The 22,209-nt window shown below is 45.5% G+C and overlaps 1 protein-coding gene across 1 annotated transcript in view; it reads left to right on the top strand.

Annotated features, from left to right (window-relative positions):
• The window catches only part of LOC146193234 (uncharacterized), a 256,161-nt gene that overhangs the window by 178,498 nt on the left and 55,454 nt on the right, over nt 1-22,209 (top strand). Inside the window, exons 5-6 of the mRNA XM_084602623.1 lie at nt 6,628-6,741; nt 10,348-10,448. Coding sequence (XP_084458749.1) covers nt 6,628-6,741; nt 10,348-10,448 — 215 coding nt within the window. The remainder of the gene's footprint in view (nt 1-6,627; nt 6,742-10,347; nt 10,449-22,209) is intronic.

Here is a 22,209-nt window from a genome sequence, read left to right as displayed (position 1 = left end):
TATAGAAGTAGGCGGTTAGGATAGCTAGAGAAGATACCGGTAAGCTGTCTAAGGAGACGGAAGATTTGATTAAGAAACGCCAGAGTATGAAAGCTTCCAATCCAACAGACCAGATTGAATTGGCCGAGATATCAAAGCTAATCAATAAGCGCAAGGTGGTCGATATAAGGAAGTATAACATGGAGAAAATTGAGCATGCTGTAAAGAACGGGGGAAGCCTTAAAGCAGTAAAGACGAAATTGTGCATGGGGAGAAACCAGATGTATGCGATAAGGGACAAGGAAGGCAACGTCATCACGAATATGGACAAGATAGTCAAAGCAGCCGAGTATTTCTATACAAATCTCTACAGTAGCCAAAGTAGTCAGGACCGTAAGGGTATTGGCGGTAGGGAAAAACAGTCGGACGTTCCACCAGTGACGAAGGACGAGGTGAAGAAAGCAGTAGAAACTATGAAAAGGGGGAAATCAGCTGGAGAGGGTCAGATAACTACAGATTTGCTGAAGGACGGGGGGGGATATCGTGTTAGAAAAGCTGGCTACCCTGTATACACAGTGCCCGGTGTCATCGACTGTACAGGAACAATGGAAGAATGCAAACATTATTCTCATCCATAAGAAAGAGGACTCTAAGGACCTTAAAAATTACAAACCAATCAGCTCACTGTCTGTTACGTATAAAGTATTTACTAAGGTAATCGCTAATAGAATCAGGACATCCTTGGACTGCAATCAAGCAAAGGATCAAGCAGGTTTTCGGAAACGGTACTCTAATATCGATGATATCCATAACATCAATCAGATGGCAGAAATATGCTCGGAATATAACTAGCCCTTATACATAGCATTCATTGATTACGAAAAAGCATTTCACTTAGTTGAAACCTCGGCGGCGATGCAGGTATTATGAAATCAGGGGGCAGACGAGCCGTACGTGAATGTGCTGAATATATATATATATAGTGGCTGCACAGCAACCATAGTTCTGCATAAAGAAAGTAACAAAATTCCCATAATGAAAGGTGTTAGGCAAGGAGACACAATAACCCCATTACTATTCACAGCTTGGTTAGAGGAAGTGTTCAGAGACTTGGAATGGGAGCAGTTAGGGATAAGGGTAGATGGAGAATGCCTCAGTAATCTGCGATTTGCAGATGGCATTGCCTTGCTAAGCAACTCGGGGGATGAACTGCAAATAATGATTGGTGACCTAAACAGGAAAAGTAGAAAGGTATGCTTGAAAATCAATATGCAGAAGACTACGGTAATGTTCAACAGCGTCGGAAAGGAACAGCAGTTTACATTAGGTAGCGAAGTACTGGAAGTAGTAGGCGAATATGTCTAGTTAGGACAGGTAGTAACCGCAGATCCGGACCATGAAAAAGAATTAAGAAGAAGAATAAGATTGGGATGGAGCGCATTTCGCAAGCACTCATAGATTATGACTAGCAGCTTACTGGTATCGCTAAAGAGCAAAGTATATAACAGTTGCATCTCACCTGTACTCACCTATGGGGCTGAAACGTGGAGGCTTACCAAGAGAGTTCTACTTATGTTGAGGACAACCCAGAGGGCTATGGAACGAAAAATGGTAGGGGTAACACTAAGAGATAGGAAGCGTGCAGAGTGGGTCAGAGAAATAACTCAGGTTACCGACATTCTAGTGATAATAAAGAAGAAGAAATGGGCAGGGGCAGCACATGTAGTGCGAAGAGAAGATAACCAATGGCCGCTTAGGGTAACAAACTGTATTCCAAGGGAAGGAAAGCGTACCAGAGGGCGGCAGAAAATTAGGTGGGCGGATGAGGTTAAGTTCGCAGGGGTCAAGTAGATACAGCTGGTACAAAACCGGGCTAAGTGGAGAAATATGGGAGAGGCCTTCGCCCTCCAGTGGGTATAGTCAGGCTGATAATGATGACACAACGAGTTCGGCTCTGGGGCCGAAAGCTAACAAAGCCATACGCGACTGTCCTCGCGCAGCGACAGCCGGGGAGATTCCGCCGCGTCCGCTCGCTCAGGGGGCGAACTGCTCCCGATGGACGCTAGTGACGAACTCATACTCGGAGTGTCGAGCGGAAGCACTCGAGTCTCCGTAACCGAGAAACCGTTGACGCTCAAATGATCCAATCCGACGACAGCACTTTCGCAGGGCCAATTGGAGAGCTTGCTGCGCCCCCGCTTCAAATATGCCGTGGGGCGAGAAGGGGTCCGCCTTCAGGGCCACGGCGCCGAGCTTTCTGGATGCTCAGCTCATGTTCAAACACGTCGCTTCTCTCCCCTTGGCACGGCTCGCCTCCAGTTCACTGGTGCTTTGCAGAGCGGTATCCGGATTTTGTGAAGGAGGCGTTCACCGGAGAAGTTTGGCGTCCGGCTGAATGTCTGGGCGGCTTTGGCCGGGCACAACAACAACAACGCACACACACACACCTCATCGCATTTGACTGGGGAAGACTATAGACCACTGCATAATTGCCAGGCCATCCCCGTTGGTCTCAATGAAGCAGTGATGTCCCCTTTATATTCCTTCAATGGCGCCGACCACTCTATGTAGCTTACAACCTCAGCCGTATAAAGCCTGGTGCAAGCCAATACTCCTAATTGTCATCGCCCAGCACATGCAGCAGCTTCTTTGAATCCACCGGTGCCTTCATGAGAGCGATTAAGGAATCAATATTTCGCAGTGCACTCACAATAAGACGGCGTGCAGCTGCTCCAGTTCGCCTCGCCGTTCCGGTCCATTGTTGAGAAGGTTCCAGCCACAAGACGTAAGCCTCGCTGCAAGGTCGCCAACCAGGCGTTATGGCATCCACCTCCCTGCTGTGAAACTTGGGCCCATGAGAACCACACCCTTGTCCAAGCCATCCAAGCCTTAATGACGATCGAGTGTCACAAGCAGCACCTTTGAATCTATAATTGCTTCCTTAAGAACAGCTACGGAAGCCATCTCCCACTCTGCTTCCTAACACGACAGGTGCAGCTGCTCCTGGACCATTTCTTCGGAGGAGTGGTCGGGAGGCTAAAAGGACGCCCGTTCCATTTGCCGACAAAAGCGCCCGGTTTAATTAATTTGTCGAAGACGCGCCTCTCCATGTAGAGAAGATAAGGGTCTTGTACTTTTTTGTACTGATGTCCCCGGTCAGCATGCCCCGATCCGCCGTCGCATTCTCAAAAAAAAAAACACAACCTGCTCTCCAACGGCGCCGCGTGGACGGGTGGGAACGATTTATGGCCCATTTAATCGGGAATAACACAAAGAACCCTCAAATTATGTGTAAATACGGCTACCGACAAATAGATATCTCAAAAATGTGCCTAGATCTACAAAATGCCGTCTTCTGTGGAGGTTACACATGGTAGATTTGAGTTTGGAGCATATCCGGAGCAAAATAAACGTCATCTAAGTTTAATAAAAATGCTAATTGTGCCCAGGAACCCTTATATACGTTTAAACTTTATAAAAAATCAAGACTTTGTGATTCGTTGAGGTCGGTTATTTGCAATGTAATCACATAACGGATGGTGTATTATGGTTACATAACCTTTAAGGGAAAAATGCCTGACCGCCATTCGGCAACTGAAGCGATGCACCTCGCTTCCTACCTGGCCGCTACGACCACGTTTCAGCAGAGGAGAAACGCTAAAGGCGCCATGTGCAGTGCGACGTCAGAGCACGTAAGATGCCGCCAGGTGCCCTAAATTATTTCGGAGTCCTGCACTTCTGTGTCACAGCCTGTGTCGCTTCGGTGTGTTAAATCGCACCTATGCTACCAGCAGGATATATTGTGGAGTGATCGGAACAAGAAATCTCTTGGAATAGGCTAAGACCAAATTCCGCAGGACAGCGTTTTTTAATTGATGATAACTGAAAAATGTTGTCGCCGCCCCCCCCGAAAAAAAAGCTAGCTGGGTAATGATTATCATATTGAATACACTAAAGGTCTCCTTTCACTTACATGCGTACCTAGAAAAATTCGGCACTTACGGTCAAGAAAGAGAGACAAACCATTTTATTTGCACCCGTGAGAGAGTATGGATGATCGGATGAGACGCAGCTCCCCCTTTCAATGTCTATCACACCCCAAGACATCGGCCAGAATCAATTGGCTTCCGGCGGCGGCCTGGGCTTGACGGATGACTATGATTTGGATTTATTCTTCCTGGCTGTGAATGGAGGATTCCCATGACTATTTCCATGTAACCTGTGTAGCGCTGGGCAAGCCCAGAGCATGTTATTTAGGATAGTTGTGCCTTCACAGTTCTTACATTTGGAAGAGTGCACTTCAAGATGCCATTTGTGTAAGATGTACGGGTTTGGGAAGGTGCCCGTCTCCCGTTCTCGCCAGATTACTTCTTTTTTGTGAGATATCTATGGGGGGGGGGGGGGGGGGTAGGATCAGTCTTCTTCTGTTGGTTGAACTCTTTTCATTTCTTATTCCAGATCGTGCTTGCCGTACAGTGAACGCTCATTCAGAACCATAAGATCTCTTTCCTAGAGCCTACAATTTAGCAGCTACCTCAATTTTCGCCCTATGCTGACATGCAGAGGTAACCGCTATGGCGTAGCCGAATCAAGCATATATATGAGAGCTAAAATCCCAACGTGATTAAAATTCATTGCAAGTCCTAAACTACGGCCTTTGATTTGACCATAAGCAGTTATCGAAATTTAGACCTCGCATTGCTTACCGTACCATAACTTATTAAGCGACTTATACACGAATAGACAAGGGAACCAAAGCAACACCTGCAGCTCATCGCCTGCGCAATTGGTGCCACGAGCGCACGCTTGAAAACTGTACCAATGACACTCACTCAAAAGGAGTAACCGTCCGTGTGCACAAAGCAGCAGCTGAACCTCCAAATTGTGTCTAAGATACGGTTCTTGGAGCTAGGTGTCAGAAAGAAAGAAAGAAAGAAAGAAAGAAAGAAAGAAAGAAAGAAAGAAAGAAAGAAAGAAAGAAAGAAAGAAAGAAAGAAAGAAAGAAAGAAAGAAAGAAAGAAAGAAAGAAAGAAAGAAAGAAAGAAAGAACGCTTACGTGGTAGTCTTGTAATCGGGTTTGTCGTCCGGTGTACGTCTACTGTCGAGGGGTTGTTTCCTAACAGCCAATCTGCAACAACAAATATTCCAGGCGGAGAGGCTGAAGGCCCTGACTATGACCCTTTGTACTCCAGCTGCAGAAAGCCGCGCAGCTGGAGTGAACTCGTCGGAGACGCTAATCGGTGATGTGGCGTTGCGCCGTTGGTCTGAATACCGTCACGTGAACGATCTCGAGCATCCGTTCTTCTTGTTCTTCTGTTCTATCCACCGCTGGTCATGCAAGCATCCTTAGTTTCAAAACCTTGCTTCATTTTCGTTCCAATCTCCTCACTTGATGCTCTCTGTTTTCCTTACGCTTCGTCATTATCTGTTTGAAAGCAGCTACAGCTAATTCCGTTAAGCCTTATATATCCGCTCCTCGCCTTTATGAATACATCGCCTAGAACGCTATATCTCGCACTCATGTCTGTCGTACAGTTGCCGCCGCTGCAAACATCATTGCCAGCCTGAAAGTATTTTCAATCTCCATTTCTCATGTGCCATAAATATATAGGAAGGTTCAAACACTAAGCGTTTGCGTTTACAGCTACGTTGTTCTCAGAACAATGTCTCGTTTATTTTGCTGTGATGCTAATTTAGATCATAAGCTGTTATAACATGCTCACTGTATATTCGTCTACACTTACGTGCATTTTGCTTAGCTCATGGCGAGTTCCGCATACGCCAAAGCTCCTAGCGTAAAATACTAGAGTACTTCCTTTTTCTTGCAGTAGTGCTGCATTAATATTTTCACTGCGACTATATACCTGAAGGCAGCCGTAGAGCGCTGGTCTCACTGTAGGAAATGTAACCCCTGTTAACTATATATATCCCATGTTCTCTCCAGCATTTATGCATCTTGTGCGTACACTGAGACTATAGATTCGCAGTCTGTAGGAATATGCGCGGCGGATATGTGTCGCGGCGTCATTTTTCAGGCATTTTATATTCCACGTCTAGGCAACATTTACCGACTTTCGTGTCAAAATGTCTCTCCGCCTCTGCCGATCACGTGAATTGTGAATCTGAAATTGGGTTTTTAAACAGAATTTTTTTAAGGTTTTACGTGTTACTCAATAGACGGGATATACACTCGATTTGTTATTGTCAACGAAAGCTTTACACTCGTGTCTCAACTTCTCGAAGAGAGCATTGGATGACTTCAAATTGGCACTCATCATCCAAGCTGCTGAACGTTACTACTGCGTAATGAAAAAACTTTTATTGGTTGTATTTGGTTTTTTAACATTCACATTAGTATCCTTTATTCCCTCCCCTTCAGTACAAGAATATTTCATACTATGTTTAAGCAGCTCATTAGGTTAATAATTGACTTGCTGTACTGAGCAGGAAAACACGTGTCCAGGCTTTAAATTTCAAATTCCTGTGCAATGTCGTCGCTCTATTGCAGAAAACAAACTTGCGATCTTATCGGATATCTCCACAGAAAATCGCTACTTAACTGAAACGAAAGCCTTTTTTCAAATTGTAAGCTTCATAGTGAAATACAATGATTTTTTCCAATGTATTGTGTTTCTTTATGTATGGCAGACACTGCAAGCGGACATATCTTATGAGCGTATTCGGAACGGGGGCTTTTGTGAAAATGGCACATGCCGGTTGCCCAAGCTTACCCGCGGATGTGCGCCCCGCTCATCCACCGACGTGAGTGAAATATTACCATCTCATAAGTATTGAAATTCAGCATAAAACTATATCAATACTTACGCATTTGCTAGACAGGAATAGACAAAGACTCTTATTGGTACAAGATGTTTTATACATTTTCTCACATAATTGTGACAATGCCGTTGTCAAAAGATGAGGAGGCTTGAACATCACTTGAATAAACGATTAAGTAGGTTGTCTTGCGGCCATAAAAGAAATAAGCAATCGGCGGCTGCGATAGCAGCAATAGTTCTAGGCGGTCGTCGATCGAAGAATGCCTATCGCGCCCGTCAACGCTCAATTTAAAGGCTGCAAGGAAACACCTTGATACAGGCGCGGACTGTGACTAGCATAACTTAAAACAGTGTAGAGTCACATGCAAGTGGCTGTAATTTTTGAGATACATCTCGACGCATCTTGCGCCACAAAGGGAATGATAAAGCGTCGTCACGCGACAACAAAAAGTGACAAACAAAAAACCAGAATCAATCCGCGTGCATGCTAGAATCCCAGTGATAAGGCAGCATGCCGGAAGGTGCCGAAAAAGAACAAAAAGAGATTTAAATAAATAAATAATTCGTAGCAATATCTACAAGTATCGTTTTTACCAGAGCCTCTCTTGGTAATAAATAAATAATTCGTAGCAATACCTACAAGTACCGTTTTTACCAGAGCTTAACGCCTGAAACACAAAATGCATTTATTCATCTCACTCTATGATCCAGGAGATGCATGACGCACCTCGTATTAGCAACCACGAAATAATTGGATAAAACTGTAAGATTAAAGGTAAGGGCTAGTTGGCTGCCCATGTACCAAAAAGCGCGCCGGGTGAGGACGAGCATAGTTGCCCGGCTGCTGCTGTTGTTGTTGTCCTCTGAATTGATGGCACATACCCACACAGGGGGATAGGCCATTATTTGGAGTGCAGAGATTTTTCGAGATGTATAAATACATTGCCAAAAACTAGGGGTAAGGAAGAAAGGAAGAAAGAAAGAATCGAAAAGATGAAACACCGAAATAAAAAGCAGAACTCATAACGCCCGCATGAGATCACCACAGTGAGATTTTTAGCCACTAAGGCTCACGTTTAGACTCCAATAAAACGTTTTAAAGGCTGTTAAAGCAGACTAGTACCTATACCCTGGTATGGTGGCTCCAAACAACAACAAGACCTGGCTGCGCAAATAAAATTCAAGTTGTTGCAATGGCTTCTCTAGGTACCGTTTTCTCATAAAGGTGAAACGGCAATAAAGCAGCAAGAAATGTTCTAATAATTCAGGTTCCTCAACGAATGAGCAGACGGAAGTAAGCGTCAAGGCAGACCTCTGCATAAAGAAATTTAAGGGCGGATTACGGCAGCGCAGTCTTGTTAGAAAAACCTCAAGCTATCGGGATTGACATGATTTGCAGCTCCACAAGTACCTGAGATATAGGTAGTCATCAGATGTAAAAGAGATCGAGTTTGCGTTTGTAAGACACACCTTATCAAAAAGGTGCACCTACGAAACTTTGCTGCTGTTATGTACGCTGCAGGCGGCAGAATATGTAATAGCAGCGTTTGGTGTCCTCTGTTTCGTCCAAAACGACTGCTATTATGTCCGCCTATCCTTAGCCGTTCAGAATACCCTTATGTGCGGCTAGTTACTGCATGGCCTAATGACGACTGGCGCGCATTAAGAACACACTCAAAGGAAGAAAACGAAGAGGGCTTCGTTTTCTTCCTGTGAATTTGTGTTTATGTGCGCCACTCGTCACCAAGAAAAAAAAAACGTTCTTAGCACATAGACACCATGCATGTTTTCTAAGTGGCACTGAATACTGACTTCCTAATTGTTGTAACCTTGAATGTTAAATCACGCCAGTGAAAAACATGGCGCAGATTTTCACCGACAGTAAATGGAGCATCAAGGGACAAGAAGTGGAAGCTGTGACAGATTTTCTCTTCTTGGGCTCCACGATTACCCTGGAAGGAGACTGCAGCGATGAAATTAGGAGACGCCTGCTTCTGGGAAAGACAGCCATGGTTAGCCTTGACCGCCTAGTAAAGAGCAGAGACATTAGTCTGCCAACCAAGATCCGTATAACTCGTGCTATGGTCTTTCCAGTTGTGATGTATGGATGCGAGAGTTGGACTGTGAAAAAGGCTGATCGCCGAAGAATTGACGCGTTTGAATTGTGGTGCTGGCCGAGACTCTTGAGAGTTCCTTGGACTGCCAGAAGATCAAATCAGTGAGATATTGTCGACCATAAACCCTGACTGCTCATTGGAGGGTCAAATTCTAAAGTTAAAGCTCAGCTACTTTGGTCATCTGATGAGAAGAGAGAAGCCGCTGGAGAAAGATTTGATGTTGGGAAAGGTTGAGGGTCGCCGGAGAAGGGGTAGGCAGTGAACGCGATGGTTAGATAGCATCCTCGAGGCACTGCAAATGAAGTTATGTGATGTTAGGAAGATAGTGAGAGACCGGAAAGCGTGGCGTGACATGGTCCAAAGGGCGCGAATAGTCGGACACGACTGAACGACTGAACGGAACTGAACTGAACGGGCATCCAACAGTGTGAATATCTGCATTACATAGCAAGAGAAAAAACGGGGGCTAATTCAACTTTTCTCCGTTGTATCTTTAGCTGTGTTACGCGAATATTCGTCATGGAGCATCAACTAGCCCGCACTATTAACATATTAGGTTGGTAACGCCAAGATCGACAGTTACAACTCCGTATTTGCGAACTTAACCGGTAGATTATATATGCATGTATATACGAAACATGCAGCTCTTCTTTCCCCTACATTTCATTAGAAACACAAAACACCCGCATGTGCGTGCATCACCTGAACTTCATACGAGCAGAGGCGGAAACTGCATAAATGCCGGACTCAATTATAGCAATGCAGCACGACTAGAAATGCGAAATGGCAGACGATTCCTTGAGACAAAAAAGAAAGAGGAGCTCAGAAATGTCCCCTGCTCGTGCCTCAGTTCGACAGAAATGTGCATTTATGATGTAACCACAATACGATCATGCATGGAATATACAAATCGAAACGGAAGTTAAAAAGATGTTTCGCGGTCAGTCCAAATAGCATGTCTTTAAGTAATGCAGGCGTCCCCCTCCCGCAAAAATCTCCAGGTATTGCTTTTCACCTTTAAGCGCTGTCTATTACTTATCCTCAATATTCCGTAGTCACATAAATTTAGAGTTTCTTGCATCCATGCCACGATTGCCTTATATGGCACAAACTCGTTATCTACGAGCGACAATTTCAATTTGTTATTTCTGTATGCCCCTGAAAGCACTACCGGCGAAGGAATGGAAGGAATTATTAATAGAGTGAGCGTAGCAACATCATCAGCCTTTCAGAGCGGTAGCAAACCATGCTAGTCCGATGCCTTCGATTTCATTACCGTGCGTCGTTCATGTGCCGATTCGGGCTATGGAATGCGCATTGCCCTAGACATGATGAATTATTCACTCATATATTCTGTCATCTCCTCAACTACATCATACAGTAAATATTCTGGCACCATAGCTTCAAACCAGTATTTTTCTCGATCTGAAATGCTATTGACATTAACGAGACATGACCTCGCATTCTTTCAGAGCCATGCTGTACTACCAGAGTCCGACATTCAAATTGGCTGCGCATATTATTGCGAGAAGGGCTGGAAGTACAACTATTTACCTGAAGGAACCCCTTGCAATTTAATGCACACATGCTCTTTCTTCGTACTGCTTCATTGAAATGAAGGCGCGTGCTAGGCAAGGCTTAAATTCACTTTAAATTTCTGTAGCACTTCATAAAAAAAAATTAAACATTGCCGACATGTAGCATGCAGCCTCGGCATTTTTCTAGTTGTGCATAGAGTGGCAATATTTGTTGCAAAAGGATAATGGCTTTCCAAAATGCACATGCGTAGCAGCTGTGCAAGATGAGCATCGCGCATGCCAACAAGAACCGCACACTGTTTAATTAAAGGAATTTCCTCAGCACGAAAAATTCAACCTAAATTAACCGTGTACTAATTTCGTCAAAATGTCACTGTTCTTGTTAGCTATTTGCTTAACCATGATTATTCGGACCATTTGATCGCCCGATTGTGGTCCATGCCCATTTCAAGAAACCCTGTGACTACCAGCGTCATACAGTATGTTGGGAAAGGGCTGTACTTGATATTTTATGATCTTTGTTACTTTACCCATGCAACTTTGAGAAAAAAAATGTCCATTCGTCTTACATTATTTCAGAGAAAATCATAGCTCTACCCGGCGCCTAGTATTGATAGATACCTGTGTAACGTTTTTGTCCTCTGCTGCAGCAGAGAGACACTGCTTCATCTCGGGGCTCTCGAAAAGTGCTAGGCGTGTGCTGAATGATTCTGTGACATTATGACTGCAGCGTACACAGTATTATGCAAGCGTCCCATAGTCAACATCTGCACTGCACTGCACAGTGCGGCGTACAGCGCTGCGCATCAGCAAATGATACTTTTGAACTGACCAAAAAATATAGTATTAAAAATTCTGTCACAATTGATATTTGTTTCGTATATGATAACGAAAACCACCTATCTTCTACCACTTTCTAATCACGTGTTTTCTCACTAGATCCAATAATGTTTTTATTTCTTCTTTTGTGAGCCGTAGTTTTCTTAATCCATAATTCTTTTTTTTCCTTCGCAATGAATACACAGCCTATATTTTCCTTCTGGATATTAAGATACCAATCTGTGAGCTGCCAAATGAAGTTCTGCATTGAAAACAAGTATTTATATGATGGAAAAAACTTTTAACCACGAGACCTTGAAATTTTAGATTTTCCAGCATTAAAGGAAGGTCGCACTTAAAGGACATGGCCTACATTTATGCTCCCCACTCTTCGTACGACAAGGTATTTCATCTGGACTGAAACATTTTTGTACAGACACTTAGGACTGCTTGAGTGAGAATGCAGATTCCCACACGAACCTCCAACACACTCCGCACCTTGATTGTGACATAGTTCGAAGATCAATAGTGCAGACCAAGATGGATTCGTGGAGGCGTGGCAGCACGGACTCGAATCACATACCGTTTCCCACACTCTGTCCAAGGTCTTTTGAGCATACTTCTGCTATACGCCCTGCAAGAGTCTGCGCTCATTCGTCGGCTGAGTGGCCACAATGGACTACCTAACATCAATCTATTATTTCGTGTAAGAGTGCGATATGTACTATACCACCACCTGGGTAGTTTGCATGCCTCCTTTGGCATCCCTTATGATGACAACCCGCGACAGATCAATGGCATGGTAGATGCCCTCATAGAGTAGTACTTCTAAAGTTGCTGGCAGTCGTCGAGCATCTGCTTCAGTTTCGCGTCGTGTCCCACCTGATGGTTGTGACTGTTCAAGTTATCATAGTTTATCTGCTTGAACGTGATCGTAGCTATGTGCCTTAATCAATGTTGCGTGATGTACACGCGGTCCGGCTCTGTTGAGCGAGGAACAGAACACCACCTCTCCGGGTATCGGCTGTGGCACTTGCTCTACTTCCAGTGACGTGCTTCTTAGAGAGAAAATGCCCCTCAACCCACAGTTGAAGTCCTGCTCCCTAGTATAAAGGTCTTATGAGATCGTCCCACTTCACTGTCATAATCGACAGTGACCTTGTTCATCTGATTAAACTTGTGAGCTCGGCACTGAAAGTTCATAGCGCAGCTCGAAGTTCTATACGTACATCCTTGACGTAAACGCTGACACAACTCACGTACAAACTCGGGAACAACACAAAGCTCTGACAAAACACTCTAGGTTTCGACCGTGTTCTTTTTCTGCGCACTGGCCTTTTCTTTTTCTGCTTGTTAAACTGTGGCCGCCACGTTTCCAGGTTGTTCGGTTATTCGTTGTCTTTCTTCTCCTTTACGCAATGGATAACTGTTTGCGGCATTACATGGCTCTGTTCTTGCCTTTGTCCAATAACACTGGAGACAAGCTTTTCGTTTGCCACCTAGGCCTCTTTCGCAAGCTCTACAGAAGTCTGTGTGTCTGCTTGAGTCATTGTCGAGGCGTCTACCTTTCCCACATTATTTTCAGAATTTCCACTTCTCAGTTCTTCGAGAAAGGCTGTTCACTGTTGGCTTTCTCAGTTTTTTGCAGAGCCGTTGAATGCACTTCCGTCTTTCTATATTGTTTGCTTTTAGATTTCTTTGGATGCTCGCTCCAAAGGTATGTCATCAGGTACAAGATCAGCATGTTGCACTCTTGCAAAATCTTCCGATGTCAGTCCGAAATTTATCTCGCTTGTACACAACACAGAAGCGTCTGCCCGCCGTTCAAAGTATGTAACTGCCTCGATGCTTTCTTTACTCTTGGAAAGCCCATCTGGGTAGTTCGAGAGTGTAATGCGCTTCTTCAAACGGTGGATCCCAAAGTGCGGCTGCCGCTCCTCAGTGACTGCTGACGTCGCTCTGGGCCCACTCAGATTCATCACTCTTATCAATCACTTTCCGCGATGTTTCGGTGTATTGGGCCTATAGAGCTGACTATGGAAAAGGAAAGTCAGGCAACGGTGTGAACGCGGTGGAACTTTCAACTTGTGTCTCTTTAAGCACAATGTGAGAATCGGCGGTTGAGTCGACAGGTGATTCGGCGAACAGCAATTCAGGCTTTGAAAGGATTCTATGGACTGCAGCTAGATAAGGCTGGGTGGTTGAAGTTGTCAGGAACGATTCGAAGTCTTTCTTTGACACGTTGCAAAACTTCTCACTCCGCTGCTTCACTTCTTTGCAACTTTCTTTGCACCTTTCTACCTGCAGCTTTCTACCATTCAGAGAATGACGTCTGAATGGAAGCGTTCTTTTCCCACAGTGGGCTGCACTTTTCTATTACGTTCGATCCTGTAGCAGCTTTAGGATAAGCTGCGGCTGCTGCAGGGAGCTCCCCTGCTGTCTTCGTGAAACAAGGACTGTCGGTAGCAATAGTACGCTCGCTAACGCCCTTTATATGATGGCAGAGGTGTGTCAATATCTGTTTGGTACTTTTCTCGAACTCTAGTGCAGCTGCGGAGTCTTCTGCACAAACGTCGCCTTTAAAAGCCTGCAGCTTCTCATTCAGTACGCGCAAGCCGTCGTTGCGTGCTTCTAGTCTCACGTGAATAATCTTATGCGCAAGAATATTTCAGTTCAGTTCAGTCGTTCAGTCGTGTCCGACTCTTCATGACCTTATGGACCATGTCACGCCATGCTTTCCGGTCTCTCACTATCTTCCTAACATCACATAACTTCATCTGCAGTGCATCGAGGATGCCATCTAACCATCGCGTTCGCTGCCTACCCCTTCTCCGGTGACCCTCAACCTTTCCCAACATCAAATCTTTCTCCAGCGACTCCTCTCTTCTCATCAGATGACCAAAGTAGCTGAGCTTTAACTTTAGAATTTGACCCTCCAATGAGCAGTCAGGGTTTATGGTCGACAATATCGACTGATTTGTTCTTCTGGCAGTCCAAGGAACTCTCAAAAGTCTTCGCCAGCACAACAATTCAGACGCGTCAATTCTACGGCGGTCAGCCTTTTTCACAGTCCAACTCTCGCATCCATACATCGCAACTGGAAAGACCATAGCACAAGTTATACGGATCTTGGTTAGTAGACTAATGTCTCTGCTCTTTACTAGCCGGTCAAGGCTAACCATGGCTGTCTTTCCCAGAAGCAGGCGTCTCCTAATTTCATGGCTGCAGCCTCCTTCCGAGGTAATCTTGGAGCCCAAGAAGAGAAAATCTGTCACAGCTTCCACTTCTTGTCCATTGATGCTCCAGGACTTGATAGGGCAAGACGCCATGATCTTTGTCTTTTTAATGTTCAGTTTAAGCCCTAACTTCTCACTCTCTTCTTGTACGCGCATCAGAAGTCTCTTGAGTTCCACTTCACTTTCTGCCAATAAAGTGGTATCATCCGCATATCTAAGGTTGTTGATACGTTTTCCAGCAATCTTCACTTCAGCTGAAGACTCGTCCAGGCCGGCCTTCCTCATGATGCACTTTGCATATTGGTTAAATAGGCAGGGCGACCTATTTACTGAGATCGAATTCAAAAGTTATCTTACCTCATGTAACAATCCGGTCAGAAAAGCGCGCTGGACGAAGCGCTTCCTTTCAATGCGGTTCACAGTGTCTCTATGACGTCCTCTGCTCTGTCCGGTGGGGTTTGTTGGCGGAGCTCCTGGTATCTTCCTGGAGAGTCGTTGGCGTTTCTCTTGCAACCTCCTAGTAGGATCGATGGAGGAGCTCACATTATCCGCCTGGGTTTCGGCGCTAAAATCATATAGAAGAAGGATGGCAGACACAAGGGCGCCTCTTTACAGCATTTAATCTCCGACTGTCACTGGCAATTGCTGTGAGAACATGGCGCTCAGTCCCTACGCGTGCGCTCGCGCTTCCAAAACTTCTTCCTCTCTTCTCCTGATTGCAGAATCCAGCACTATTCTGTACCATCAGGGCCTCTTGGATGTCTCTCAAGAGGAGAACGGCGAGAGACTAGTCATCTAAACTCTAGTTTCCTAGAACGAGCCATGCCCAGTCATTGTAGTCGTCATGGCTCATAGCTACACATTTTTGCTCATTTCCAATCAGTCGCGGTCATTTCAAATCGTCGTGTACATATTGGTCGTTTCATAGTCATGATGAGTCATTCCTAGTGACTGTAGTCATTATCACTAATAGCTAAACATTTTTTCTAATTTGCAGTCAGCTGCCATCATTGCAAGTTGTTTGACATATTGGTGCTTTCGTAGTCATTAGCACAGGTTATGAGTCATGCCTAGTCATTTTACTCATTTCCAATCAGTTACGGTCATTTCAAGTCGGCGCTTAATTAGTGTTATGTGTCGAAGAAAAAGCGGGCATTGGCGCGGTCAGGAATGTTTGCGCTAGGCCCCTTCGACATTCATTAAAATCATTTCCTTGCATTGGTCATAATCTCTCCGTCGGCTTGCCGCCTCGTAACATTTTGGTTTTAGGTGCACGGTGCGCTCATCATCTCTCCTCACCCTGGTCCGGAGCTTCGGCACCCTGTATCTGGTTGCGCCGTCGGCAGAGGATTCCTAGACGCATCGCCTGGTTCTTCCCAGCCTGCCGACCCGACGCGACGTCGCCGCTCCTCACTTTTTTCCCACCCTGGCCACATTACACGATGGAGAAGCGCAGCCAAATGACCCTACTGAGTCCCGAGATGCCACCGACACGACCACAAGACATGGCCAAAGACCCGATTGACGATACAATCCGACCAACCTGACATGCGACCAAAGTCCCCTGCGACCCAAGACTCCGCCGCACATAGAGACAGCACCCCTACCTATGTCATGAGGTGCGTGCCTGGGCCTCGGCCATCGGATCCTGGCAACCTGTGGCCGCAATGAGTCTTAGGCCAGGCTTCATCCGGAGGTCATTGTGGCAGCAAGCTGTTGTTGTCCTTGTAGTTAGCATCTTGAATAATGACACGTACTCACCATGGGAGATTGGCCTAGGTGTGGTGTAGTCCAAAACTCAATTACAGGTACAAGCTGTTGTATTCTTCCCTCGCGCTCATCGTCATGCGGTGGATCTCATTGCCATCAACAATCTTCCTCGTCGTCGATAGAGACGATCACTTGGTGTCAGTCTTTATGTAACGGACGGAGAAGAAGCCGGCAGTGGCGCGGTCAGGAGTGCTCGCACTAGGCCCCTCGACATTTATTAAAATCATCTCATCGTCATCTGCCATAATCCGCCTCTTCGTCGGCTTGCCGTCTCGTAACAATTTCGTTGTTTCGTAGTGATGATGTGTCATGCCAACTCAGTGTAGTCCTTACCACTCACAGCAATGCATTTTTAATCATTTCCAACCAGTTAAGTCATTAAAAGTTATATTTGACATATTAATCATTACAAGTCATTTTAGTCAATAATCATAATTATTAGTTATTAGCATTAGTCAATAACTCTGTCGATGTTGATATATAAATTTTATTCATTACCTATCACCATCAACCGTTTTCACTCAATTTTTTTCCTCAACGTCCACTATTCTTGAGTGACACATCAGTGCACAGATGCGGCGCACAGATCTCGCGCACAGCTCCCGTGCACGCGCAGATTTTCGCTCCATGAGCCTAGAAGGCTTTCTTTTTAAAACAGAGCACACTCAGACACAATACAAAGAACAAAAAGAGAGGCACCACTAGCGATGACTCGAACCAGAAGTTTTAATGAAGAAAACGAAGTATTTAAGGTAACCACCTGCACAATCATTAATTTCTTGTTTTCTTCATTAAACTTCAATTGCTTGTCAGCGCTTGTGGTGCCCCCTTTCTTTCTTCTTTGTTTTATGCCTTTTTTGCTCTATTTTCGATACCGACCATCAGACATCAGCTTTTACCATTGCGTATCTGTATGCAGCAGATACACGCACACAATTCTTTCTGTGAGATGGGCAAGCATGGTCAACTCTCAAGGCTCGCATACAGGCGTCTTTCGTGGCAATATCATCAAGTCGGCATCTCATAGGGTGCATAACTGAGCCGAGAATAAATTTTTGCAATGCATTTGTCGACAATGCTGGTTTCCCAGCTAACAGGGCAGTTGCTTTTTTTCTCGGTATACACACCCAATACATCACTGGGCGCAATCGCTTAAATGCACGTTACAGAGATGCAAATGTGGTGTCAGTATGTTTGTAGCGAAAGGTACACTATTGCAGGTTTTCAATCCGTCAGCGTGGTACCGTGGCAGGAGCTTCCAACTTGGGTATCTCGTTTCACACGAGAAGGTGTGTCAGAATCAGCCTGCCAGAACCCTGGTATTAACGTTAACTCTAAAGTCCACTAAGGCACGTTCACACGGTTTGGTTAAAGCGGGGATTTATATGTGGGTTGATAGCCTACGCTATCGCGTCATACCGTTAAAGGCGGAGCTTAAATGTTCCCCGTATTAAGATGCAGTAAAGCAGCATAGAATGTAAGATCTATGAGGCAAGGTAAACTGGATGTCGTCAAGCGGGAAATGGGCAGATTGAACATTGATTTCAACACAACAGTTAGTCTATCCACCAACCACTGCTGCTGAAGAAGCTGACGTTGAGAGATTTTATGCTGACCTGCAATGCCTTTTAGACCGCACTCCGTCATCAGACGTCCTTTTTCTCATAGGAGACTGGAATGCTAAGGTGTGGAGTGACGAAATATTCGGAATTATAGGGAAGTTCGGTCTTGGTGAGCCAAATGAAGCTGGGCAGAGGCTAGTACAGTTTTGTCAAGAAAACAACCTGACCATAGCGAATACTCATTTTCAACAGCACAAGAAGCGCCTGTACACATTGACTTCACCGGACAGGCTGTACAGGTGTCAGATTGATTATATTCTTTGCCGGCAGAGATGGAGAAGCGCTATACAAGCAGTAAAAACAGGGCCTGGGGCCGATTGTGGCACCGATCATCAGCTTTTTGTTGCCAAACTTAAGCTGCGATTGAGGAAAACGCAGAAAACTAGAAGGCCTTTCAGGTATGATCTGGATCAAATCCCACTAGAATATGCTGTGGAAGTGAGGAATCGATTTCAAGAATTAGATCTAGATGGCAGTGAGCCTGAAGAGATGTGGACTGATGTTCCTGATATCATACTAAAAAAATGCAAGAAAGCCAACTGGTTATCTGAAGAGGCTTTACAAATAGCTAAGGTTGGCAAAAGTTATGGGGGAAAGAGAAAGATACAAGGTTCTGAATGCAGATTTTCAGAAAATAGCAAGAAGAGATAAGAATGCAATCCTGAACATACAGTGCTCAGCAGTTGAGGACAACAGCCAATTGAGTAACACAAGGGCTCTGTATAAGACAATCAAAGATATCAAAGGAACTTTCTGCGCTAAGCTGAGCGTGATAAAGGAAAAACGAGGCAGTGACCTCACTGAAGCCTTGGAGATAAAGAAGAGGTGGCAGGAATACACAGAACTGCACAAGAAGACCCCGGATGTGCAAACCCAAAATAAGATGGCTTTGATTACTGATCTCGAGCCGGGCATCCTGAAGAGTGAAGTTGATTGGGCCTTAGCCAGCCTTGCTAAGAACAAAGCTATCGCAATTGATGGCATTCCCACTGAGTTGCTTCAAACCCTCAACCATGACGATGCTGTTAACGTTCTGTATACATTATGTCAGCAAATTTGGACAACCCTGCAGTGGCCACAGGATTGGAGGAGGTCAATTTACATCCCCGTTTCAAAGAAAGACAGTGCCAAAGATTGTTCCAACTACCGCATGATCGCGCTTATTTCGCATGCTAGCAAGGTGATGTTGGAAATCCTCCAACGTAGGCTGCAGCAGCATGTGGATCGCAAGCTTCCGGACGTGCAAGCTGGGTTTTGCAAGGGCAGATGAACTAGAGACCAGATTTCCAACCTTCGCTGGATCATGTAAGACGCAAAACAGCTCCAGAAACCCATCTACTTCTGCTTTATTGATTATGCGAAAGCGTCTGACTGCGTAGATCACAGCAGATTGTGCAAGCTCTCCAAAAGATGGGAGTTCCGATTCACCTCATCTGTCTCCTCAGGAACCTGTATGAAGGGCAAGAGGCCGCAGTCAGAACTGGGCATGGTCTTACTGATTGGTTTCCGATTGAGAAAGGAGTGAAAGAAGGCTGCATACTGTTGTCCTGCCTATTTAACCTACATTCCGAGTGCATCATGAGGAAGGCTGGTCTGGACGAGTCTCCAGCTGGAGTGATGATCGCCGGGAAACGTATCAACAATCTCAGATATGCGGACGATACCACTTCAATGGCAGAAAGTGAAGTGGAGCTCAAGACACTTCTGATGCGGGTAAAAGAATAGAGGGAGAAAGACAGATATCTTGTCGTCTTGCCCTGTCAAGTCCTGAAGCATCAAGGGACAAGAAGTGGAAGCTGTGACAGATTTTCTCATCTTCGACTCCAAGATTACCCCGGAAGGAGACTGCAGCCATGAAAAAAGGAGACGCCTGCTTCTCGGAAAGAGAGCCATGGCGAGCCTTGACCGTCTAGTAAAGAGCAGAGACATTACACTACCAACCAAGACCCGTATAACTCGAGCTATGGTCTTTCCAGCTGTGATGTATGGAGGCGAGAGTTGGACTGTGAAGAAGGCTGACCGCCGAAGAATTGACGCGTTTAATTGTGATGCTGGCGGAGACTCTTGAGAGTTATTTGGACTGCCAGAAGATCAAATCAGTCGATATTGTCGACCACAAACCCTGACTGCTCATTGGAGGGTAAAATTCTGAAGTTAAAGCTCAGTTTCTTTGGTCATCTGATGAGAAGAGAGGAGTCGCTGGAGAAAGATTTGATGTTGTTAAAGGTTGAGGGTTACGGGAGAAGGGACAGGCAGCGAACGCGATGGTTAGATAGCGTCCTCGAGGCGCTGCAGATGAAGTTATGTGATGTTAGGAAGATAGTGAGAGACCGAAAAGCGTGGCGTGATATGGTCTATAGGGTCACAAAGAGTCGGACACAGCTGAACGACTGACCTGAAGTGAATTGAAATGAAATGCCTATACCCCCCGCCCCCCCCCCCCTTAAACGCCGGTTAACTTGTGTGAGATGCAATTCTCGGTCGCCCGCAGCCAAAACTTTCGCTCCACGCTCGGTTCAGAAGTGTCGAACCCGTACTTTCTTTTTAGAACACAAAATATTTCACGCCCTATAAGGTTCAGGCAAAGGGAAGGCTATATTCGTGCGTTAAATAGGCTGATGCCATAATTATATCCACTCGTTTGCCAAAGCAGCTGTGTAACTGTATGTATGTATGTATGTATGTATGTATGTATGTATGTATGTATGTATGTATGTATGTATGTATGTATGTATGTATGTATGTATGTATGTATGTATGTATGTATGTATGTATGTATGTATGTATGTATGTATGTATGTATGTATGTATGTATGTATGTATGTATGTATGTATGTATGTATGTATGTATGTATGTATGTATGTATGTATGTATGTATGTATGTATGTATGTATGTATGTATGTATGTATGTATGTATGTATGTATGTATGTATGTATGTATGTGTATATATATTGTAGGGATGTAGTTATTCGGTAAACCTTGATGGATCCAGCCGCTCAGGAGGAACTCGCAGCGGAACATCAGGCGTGGTGCATGAGCAAGGCAACGACCAACTTCTTCGTCCTTGAGAGCGGCAGCACGCGACGCATGTCAGTGGCTATAACGATGACGATTACCACACTACCGTTTCCCCCCGGGCAGAGAAGGAGCCATCCTAGCGACTCATGGAGCCGAAAGGACAGACGGAGCGTAGTAGGGCTTGATTCGGTCCACATGAGCTATTTCGCGTCCACGGCGACGCAAGTCCGCAGATGGCGTGACGGGCTCAGCTACGTAGTTCACAGGAGATGGTTTTTGAAGGACTCGGTATGGACCGTGATACCGAGCAAGAAGCTTCTTTGACAGGCTGGCGGTTGTGGCAGGACCCCAGAGCCACACCAGGGAGTTGGGCGCATATGAAGGCGCCTCGCCAGTGTCACGATGGTGTTTTTGTTGGCACTGGTTTTCCTTTGTAAGCGAGCGGGCGAGCTGACGGCATTTTCTGCGTACTGGGCGGCGTCCGAGAGTGACGTCAATTCAGAAACATCATGGCGGTAGGGAAAAAGCGCGTCCATTGTGCAGGTTGGCTCACGCCCGTTAAAAAGAAAGAAGGGAGAGAATCCAGTGGTGGTCTGTATCGCAGTGTTGTACGCGTAGGTTACGAAGGGAAGAACGTGGTCCTAGTTGGAATGAGCGTCGTTGACGTACATGGCCAGCATGTCACTCAGAGTACGGTTGAAGCGTTCTGTCAGGCCATTCTTCTGAGGGTGGTAAGAAGTAGCGGTGCGATGAATGATGCGACATTCTTTCAGTAGGGACTCGAGAGCGTTGCACAAGAAAACGCGTCCGCGGTCACTGAGCAGTTCCTTCGGAGTCCCGTGGTGAAGAATGAAGTTGTTGAGAATGAACAAAGCAACGCCTCTTGCGGAGGCAGAGGGTAACGGTGATGTTTCAGTGTAGCGAGTAAGATGGTCTACTGCCACAATAATCCACTGGTTTCCAGCAGTAGTAGGAAGAGGGCCATAGAGATCTATGCCAACGCGGTCAAATGGACCAGCAGGGCAGGGTAACGGCTGTAACGAAACAGGAAACTCCTGAGGAGTTTTTCGGCGTTGACAAGATTCCCAAGCGCGCACGAAATGTCGTACGAAGCGGTACATTCCACGCCAGTAAAATCGCAGACTTAGGCGCGTGTAGGTTTTCAATACGCCACCGTGAGCACATTGTGGGTCACCATGGTACGCAGCACAAATGTCTGCACGGAGATGACGCGGGAGGACTAGAAGCCACTTCCGTCCATCAAGCAAATAATTGCGGCGATAGAGAAGACCGTCACGATTGGAGAAGTGGTGGGCTTGGCGGACGAG

The sequence above is a fragment of the Amblyomma maculatum genome, chromosome 4 (genome assembly GCF_055883805.1).
Source record: "Amblyomma maculatum isolate TAMU_Amacu chromosome 4, ASM5588380v1, whole genome shotgun sequence".
Lineage (NCBI taxonomy): Eukaryota > Metazoa > Arthropoda > Arachnida > Ixodida > Ixodidae > Amblyomma > Amblyomma maculatum.
This window is presented reverse-complemented; position numbering and strand designations above follow the sequence as displayed.